Below are 8,622 nucleotides of genomic sequence, written 5' to 3' on the forward strand. Positions count from 1 at the left end.
CATTGTTTAATACAGCAGAGTAGTGACACTCTACAGGCATCATCTGAGACCATATTTTAGGTGTCCTTTGAGTCACTGCAGGCTTCTAAGAAGGTGACTGTGTCACTTTCCCACCTTGTGCTATTCCCAGGAGCTAACCTATTAAATCCATTGATTGACGGGGGAATGGTAAGAAACAATTATAAGAAAGCTGTCAGCTGTAACTGGGTTAAGACTATTTAGCTACCTTTCACATTCTCACATGGCCTTAAATATTGCATATTTAAGTACAGTAAGAATTCATTTGTGTCCAGATGTGCTGGTTGGCTGGGGCATTCCCTCTGCACAGCCCCAGAGCCAAGAACCACATTTCATTCCAGCTTCAGACCTTACCATTATGATTTGCCTTTCTGGGTCAGAACAGGGCTTCATTCACACTGACACTGAATTTCAGCATTGCATTTCCATGCACACCCAGGTGTGCTCCCAGTGTTTGTGTGGAATACATTAAATCTCACATCAGTTCAGTTATTCTGGGTTTCTACATACGCAGTGAATATGTGCATCAATTCAAACAGGCTATAAAGTAACTACCTGAGGTAAGCCTGAGCCTCCCCAAACCACAATCGCCTAGCTGTGATTTTAAAATTTCATAGGCATACACAGACTGGAATATCTTCCAAAACTGCCTGCTGAGAACTTCAGTTCAGTTACTAAGAACTAAGTCTGAAACACAGTATTCAGCAGGAATGTCCATGTATTACTCTTTTAACTTCCCTGGAGAGATCCGTAATGAAAGAACATTAAAAATTCTCACTGCACTGATCTTAGGAAATCTTTTGTAAAATCATTCTTTTCTTCCAACATATTTAGAAGCAAATCTCTAAGTAGCAGCATCCAGGGCATCAGCAAGAGCAGACGTACAGAAAGGCATGCACAGACAGGAACAGTTTTTCGGGGAGCACATCAAAGCACATTTACTGCCGAATTCAGTGCCCCGAACACACCTAATTCCAGTAAGTGAGCAACGGAAATTGGTAACGAGAAAGGGCACCTATGTGTTTAATGCCCTAGAAATGAAGTCGAACAGGGCTGACAGGATTCACCTACGTCGACTAGCCTTACCCTGTCACGAAGGAGCACCGCCCTAATGTGCCGCGCTTGCACCGGTGCGCTCTGACCACGGCGTGGTGCTTCAGGACCGCGCAACAGGCAAACCTGCACGGCTCACAGCGTCCTTCAGGGCGAATTTGTTACTTACTGCTAAAGGCTGTTGTGGGAAATCACGCCTTTTCTCTACACAATTTCACTCGCGCGGACACAATCTACAGTTGCTGAGAATTAAAACAAAAACAGTGACTGACGCCTGATAGTGTTCTCACACCAAAGAGGAGCAGTGACCTGCACACAGCCTGGCTGCAACTCACAGGACCAGCCCAAGACATCTGTTGCCTCGACATATAACTTGTAACTCTTGACAAGTTAGGAAAATTGTTCTATTAAAATAAAATCGTATGCCTGGTTCCAAGCTGGACTGTAAGATCAGCAGGAATTCTGGAGTTCTCTTAAAGTTGTACTTTAGAAGTAAGTAAATTTCCTAGTAGCCACTTAGGAGTAGTACATGTCGTAGGTACACTACCAAAAATACACCCATGAAGCCACTGTTTCACGGTATCATTGTTTGGTTGATATTCAGGCCATTCCAGCATGAAGCTGTGGGAATAGGGCAGAGGTTGTGATGCAATCTGTCGAGTCATCACACATAACTGATTGGTTTCAGTCAATTTTTAAAGCAGAGGGTGTTGGGAGAAAAAACAAAACAAACCTAAAATATAACAGAGAAGTGGACCAGGAAACATACAGAGTGACACAACTCTACATTAACATGGTGAAACATGGGCTGAAGAAGATGCAGTAAAAGAGCTGGGCCTGTCTCATGAAGTCTGTGATGAACTGCAATAAACCTCACCTTACCTTAAGGACAACACAGGGGCACAACACTCCTGTGTGTGTCTTCACATAAAAGGTCTCCATGAATTCCAGCATGATCAGGAAGCTCTTCTACCTGGATACTGTAGCTGCAGGAGCTGAGATAAGGTGTAGGATAGTCAGGGCCAGTGATTTCTCCTATGCTCTCCGTAAAAACCTGACTCTGACAGTGGCCTGGGTAAAAGCCTTCAACCAAACAGCAGGAAATTATGACCATTGGTGTATTAACTGAGTTTGGATGCACTGGGTAAAGGTAGTGGATCGTTTTCTACACTTGTCTATGCCTTCATGAAAGTTCTGGAGCCACATATGTACCTGTCTCTCTTCCTCTCTCACAGGGGGCCTAGGGCACCAGCACTACCCAGCACTCCTGCTTCAGGTGAGGGACAGGGAAGGACACTGGGAAAGTACCGCTGATGCAGCTGCAGGGCTGGACAGCAGAAATAAGTGTGAAAACTGGAAGCTCTTCAGAAACATTCCAAGGTATTAGATTTGCATCTTGTCTGCTGCCCCAGAGTGTGTGGAATGGTAAGATAGATATCAGCTCCTCAATTCCAGAAGCCTCTGAATGCAGCCCTTTCTTTTTAATGCCTGTTTTGCCAGGCATTTAGAATGTAATTGTATTCTTCCAGCAAAACCAGCTGTGCCTCTTGCTGACACAACTGGAGCCACAAATGCTCCCCTCTGAAAAGAAGCAAGAAGGAACAGCCACAACTGCCCGGAGGACCTCTGCTTGTTGACAGCATCTGATCACTGTGAAGTGGTGCTTTGATCAGCTGGGAACAAAGGCTTTATGATGTGCTGCAAAAGCTGTATGAGCAACCCTGTAATTGATGAGGCATGCTGGACTGCCTGATAACACCACAGATTTTTTCACTATTCTGACACTGAATTAATTGCAAGAGGGAAATTGGTTGACTTCAAATTGAATCAAACACACCATGCTAACCTCCATGAGCAAAAATGCCATTATCCAGGCATTAATTACAGATTATCACCTAGAAACAGACCACACAGTTTAAGGTTGCCATTTTAATGGAAGGGAAACAAGTTGTGAATTAGTTAAGGGATGTTACTGTCCCTTAACTAACCATGGACTTTGTAAGCCAAGATTCTAAGCTTTCTTTTACTTCAGAGAGAGAAGCTTGTTTCCGCTATGTCTATGTCAGCCCTACTTGCTACTGCAGGAAATATTTGAGTTGCAAGCATTTACTGGGAAAGGAAAGAAGGAACAGGTAAAAAGGATAATATTTTGTTCTATGTTTGTGTGACTCAGCTCAACTGAAAGATCCCAGTACAAGTCATAACACCTTTGGGCACCAAGTGTTTCTTTAAGTACAAGCTGTAATTTCAGTACAATGTCTCTATGACCATCTTCCCAGAAAGTAATGATCAGCTGCTTTTATTTGACATGAACCTATTCATCACCCCAGTGACTGCACCTCTGTGTGCCCCCCTGAATTCATTCTCATAGGTTTTCAAACACAACTTACATACATTCATATTACTTTAGCAAACACCTAGAACTCTGAGGCTTTGCTCACCAGAACACACTTCAGCCATGAATCCAGGTTCTCAACGGAGAAATGGTCAAAACCGGGATTAAAAGAAATTTAGACCTTTCCAAAGAGTGAATGGGCTCTGAACAGAAAGTTTCAGTCTAGAAGTCTGGGTGCAGACAAGAGCATATCTAAAAGGAGCATTAGGGAACAAAGGTATGGTGTGGTTCTGGTCTTCTTGCTGTTTAGGAACTAAGTAAGGTTAAGCAACAAGAGCTTAAAATTCAAGACTCTTCAGGTAGCTGTGATGCTCAGGGGCCTTTCACAATAGCTTCTCTCTTACCAGTTCCTGCCTGAGCTACCTTCTTTTTTCTCAAGTGACACATGAGAACATGAGAAAATGAATGCCCCAGAGGCTGCATTCAGCTTTCAACTGGCAACAGCCTCTTTATTATCTGCAGCAGGCAAGTCTGAAAGGCAAGGAACCACATGGACAAGTCATGGAGCAAGAGAAGCCTGCAGGCCCTGGGCAGACTGCAACAGGCAAGTCAGGAAGGAAGGAAACCAGCTCTTCCCAGCACATCTGTCTCCATCTCTGCCTAAGTGAGGAGACGCTTAATTATCTCCTGCTGGAAAATAAAGGAGAAAAAGAGCCTGTCAATACCAGCCAGCTCAAACAGGAGCCCAAAAGACACAAGGGAAGCTTTTGCCCTCAGCTCCTGAAGGAGGTCTGCAGAGACCTTTGCCTTGCAGCCCAGTGGCTGAAGCAGCTGCAGTGCTGGTTTTAAGGGCTTTGAAATGGGAACACGTTCCAGCACATCAGCTGCATCATAGCAATTCCCAATGTCTTCACCGTCAAGGTAGCTCAGCCCCTCACAATTGCTGAGCAGCTCCCTCTGCTGGAGCTCTTTCCAAGGAGGGGGCATAAATGTGCACACGTGAATGGTCATTGCAGAGCTGCTCGTCTGCTAGTTCAGTTTTCCATTTTGCACCTTCACATTAAGACTTTACAGCATCAGTAAATCCATATACTTGTGCTAAAAGGCATCACCCTAGGAACAACAGGTTGAATGAACATGTCTGTTCCAATACTCTGGAGGCATGAAGAATTCGAATCTTGAATCAGACCCAGGCAGCCATGGATGGACGGAGTTTGTAATAGTCTGTTGTTGGGAAGGCAAATGCCAAGGCAGCCTTAAGCACTGGAAGTTAGATCCAATTTTGCATTTCAGCATGGGGGAGCTCAAAGAAACTGGCTTGTCGCCCTGAAAACTCAGCTTCTGAGCTTGCTAACGTAGTTTTCTAAAGACTTTCCCAGGACAGTAACTGTAAACATAGATATGTGTACATTCTTTCTGTTACACGTCTTGTGATGGACATCTCTCATGTCCAGTGCAGTGAGAAAGTGTTAACCTGACCATCCAATTCCTGACCGTGGTCAGAAGCCTATAAATCCTGGGAGGAAAAATAAACTTTCTCTTTCTTTCACCACACCTCGACCTGTGTGCGTGTTATCTATTCATCTTCAGCGGTAACACTGGCTTTCACCTATGACAGCATTTATGAGCAGTATTTGTGTTGATTTTTTTCCAGACAGGATTTAGCTCCAGCTGGCAAAGCTGCACCCATAAGGGGTGAACCTCTTACCCCATGTAGGCACATGTTTCACTGCAAAGGGAATCCTGAGATGCTCATTACCATGTTGATCCAGACACCTCACCGCCTGACACCACAGAAGCTTTCCCTAGTTATGAACTGTGGAACAGAGCCAGACAGCAGCCAGTGAGATAGACCTCACACTGTCAGCCCTTCTGATCAAGAGATCCATGCCTGGCCATTTAACGTGTGGATAATGGTATCCGGTGTCAGTGATACATCAACCATGTTCCTTCTTGGCCTGTGTCCTTACAGGGTAGCAATCTAATGATTTCCTCATTAAACTTCACAACTCAATTGGTAGTTTTCCCAACCTATCTACTAACTTGGGTCCAGAATACTCGGGATCTCAGTACCCAGGGAGCAAGATAAATTCAGTTTTACAAGACTGGCTGCACTGGCATACATGAAGGCTTGTCTGTGGAAATGTCTGCGGTGGGAAGTGTGAGACATTACTTGATTTTCCATTCTGCTCACCTAAAGCTGAACAGAGGTGGAAAGAAGTAGCAAAATCCAAGCGGCAGTGCAGCATTTTGCTATGACACAGAAATGTCCCTAACAGCAGCCACTAGCTCACAGCCCCTCTGCAAAGCAGGACCTCTGCTCACAGCCCTGACTAAGCCTGTGAACCTCCTCCCAGCTGCACCAGGTACATAGGGAATACTAAATATGAAAACAAACCCCACAGCTTTGACCTTGATATTATTGTCAGGACTGGATTTAAGTGGATGTTGTAGATAGGGAAGTATCTCCTCATCTAGAAAGAGCTCACCTGTACATGTCCTCTTGTTTTCATGCAGTTTGTAGCCAACCCTGCAGCTGCAATAGTAGCCTCCCATGTAGTTGTGACAGTGATGACTACAGAGGGGCTTAGTATCCAATGGCTGTTTGCACTCATCAATATCTAATGGGCAAAGCACAGAATCAGGAAAACAAGACATTTCAATGAAATGTTCTCTCAGTCTCAGCCACTCTGTATTTTGTGAGGTTGGTCTTTGGCTGCTGTGCCACTCTGCATCTGCTTCTGTACAATGAGACCACCTTCTCCTGCCCCACACCAGCAGCCTCAGGCTATGAGAGCACAGGGAAGCACCAGCCTCACCATAGCTGTGGCTCTTCCATCTACAAGAGGGGCCGTTCTCTCACCTTCAGCAGCATAAAAGGCCTCAAAGCCTGTGAATGGTTTCTCATTGGAGTAATCAGACCGAAACACTACCACAAGGTGGTTGTCAACAGAGATGTACGTCCTGTTACCCGGAGCCTCCTCAGTGTCTGTACTGTCCTGTCCACACAGCATAGCCAAGGTTTTCCCACCAGAGCTCAGCTGCAAAACAGGCAGACAAATCCACCAGGTGAACACAGATCTTCCCAACCTGCTGCCATGGCTGGAAATGAACATGTTTAACAATGTGAGGAAGGAAGCTTGGATGCTCACAAAAGGTGCTTCTGGAGGTCAGTCCACATCCAAGGCCAGATAGGAGTGGATTTCCTCTGTTCTCTGTGATTTAAGACCATAATTTTGTCTCCCTTTCTCCCATCAGAGGTCCTCACAAAGCTCTGATGCCAGCCATGCTTTGTTTATAATATTCCTGTTAACTTGGCAGTCTCAGTGACGATCAGGTCTCAGTGAAGCCAGAGACAACTGGTGTAAAAAGGTTTCATATACTGACAAATTCAAATGTACAGGAAAAAGTGTCCTTAAGCAAGTGTCTCACTTGCTCTATGATGCACGTATTAGAGTTCCAGCTCTTCATTTATCTTTAACATAAAGGTTCTGATCCATGGGGTTTTATGTTGGGCATGGTAAAAAGGGAGCTGCGTACTACACACCTACCAGAAATGGATATTCTGTCCTACACAAAGGAAAGCACATGAAGAACAGAAGACATCTGGGGGATGGGAGCAACTTGCCATATAAAACCATGGAAATGAGATTTTTCTCAGTAGGAACAAGGCTGCCTGGTTCAGTTCAATCAGATGCAAACTGAATTTGCGTACTCCCTGTGTACGCAGCTCCTACCTTATTGTACATCAGGCCCACGAAACAACAACAAAAGGAGTGCAGAGGTAGCACGGCCTCAAATCAGTGACAGATCCTGTGGACCAGAGCACACACATCTTTCATGGACACTGCTACTCCCCCAAACAGTTCCCTAAGGTAGTATCTTTGTTCCTCTTCCTGAGGCTGTTTCTCGCATAAGCCAGCAACACAGCAACTGATGCTGTGAGTGCCTGCTCACATGAACTGACAGTATCTTGTTTAGATGACCACTTACATTTTTTGGTCTCCCATTATAACCTGTGTCAAGTATTACTTGTTAATTTAAAACACTGTAACATTAGCAAAATGCTCAAATATTGTTTTGGGCAAAATTTCAAACTTTTTGCTTCACAACAGAAAAGCATCAGAATTTTCTGAGCAAAAAACATTTCATGTTTCAGATGTTCCAATGTGGCAGCCACATCTGCTTCCTGGTCCTGTAGGCCTCAATAAACACATAATTTAGAAACCACCTGAGTCTGAACTTTACAAACAGACTGAAATCAAGAGCTGACAAAGAGTTGATTCTGCATGTACCCAGGATCACATAAACAGAGCTTTTAACAGGTGCGTCTGCTACATGTTACCCCGTCCTACACATACCTTCACATAATCATATTCACACAGGTAGGACAACTCCAGGTTGAAATGGGTGAAGTAAATGCGGACAGAATATCCTTTGGGGACAGTAATATTCCATATTTTCTCCTTATGATTTGGGTAGACCTTTGGGAAGTTTGGGGATGTGATCCTCCCATACATTTTCTGTGGCACAATGCCGCTCCTTACTCCACTATAGAGCACAGCCAGCAAAATAAACAGCCTGTGTCAAAGGGACAGAGATTATCGGAGAAAGAGTGAGCATTAACTTGGATCATACCCCAAAAGCCACATATCCTAGTTGCCCCTCTCAATACCAAATCAGGTCACTCAGCACTAGCTGCAACCTGCATGCCCAACACCTTCCTCACTTAACAATGAAAACAATCGGGAGTTATCAGTTGGGTCATTGTAGTAATAAGTAAACAGGATGACCCTCATGCTCATGCCTTCCAGACCCTGCACAAAGCCAAGTGGACAGAGGAGCTGGAGGTGACTGCACTCACCTCATTCTGATGCCTTCCTGTCTGAGCCTGTTCTGCTCTGAGCCTTGGAGAAGGAATCCCTTATCATGTATTTGCATTTGGGGGTGGATGTATTTATTGTGTGTGCTCTGCTGTGTTTGTCTGGATGTTGAACCCTTGTGTTTATCTCCCTTCCACCCCCTTCAGCCTGCTGAGTTCTGGGAACAGCAATCACTAAAAACCAGGCTCTGGTTCAGGTTTCAGTCAGTGACACAGAGAGGCAGGCAGAGATGGAGAGGATGGGTTAGGAATGCTGCAGGCTCTTGGAGGGAGCCATAATATCACTGCTCTGTGGGAAGGCAGGCAGTGGGAGGAGGTGGCTCCAGACAGTATC

At 44.9% G+C, this 8,622-nt stretch overlaps 1 protein-coding gene across 1 annotated transcript; it reads right to left on the reverse strand.

Annotated features, from left to right (window-relative positions):
- Window positions 1-3,204: 3,204 nt before the first annotated feature.
- On the reverse strand, window positions 3,205-8,326 carry MASP2 (MBL associated serine protease 2). The gene is given in 7 exon segments (XM_088066569.1): window positions 3,205-3,960; window positions 3,963-4,028; window positions 4,031-4,066; window positions 5,896-6,027; window positions 6,270-6,447; window positions 7,768-7,987; window positions 8,271-8,326. Coding segments are annotated over 7 exon segments (708 nt in total). The 5' UTR covers window positions 8,276-8,326; the 3' UTR covers window positions 3,205-3,889.
- Between the last annotated feature and the right edge of the window lie 296 nt (window positions 8,327-8,622).

This window comes from Pseudopodoces humilis, chromosome 24 (assembly GCF_049639895.1).
Source record: "Pseudopodoces humilis isolate 2021_Gansu_Grassland_sample_001 chromosome 24, ASM4963989v1, whole genome shotgun sequence".
Classification (NCBI taxonomy): Eukaryota; Metazoa; Chordata; class Aves; order Passeriformes; family Paridae; genus Pseudopodoces; species Pseudopodoces humilis.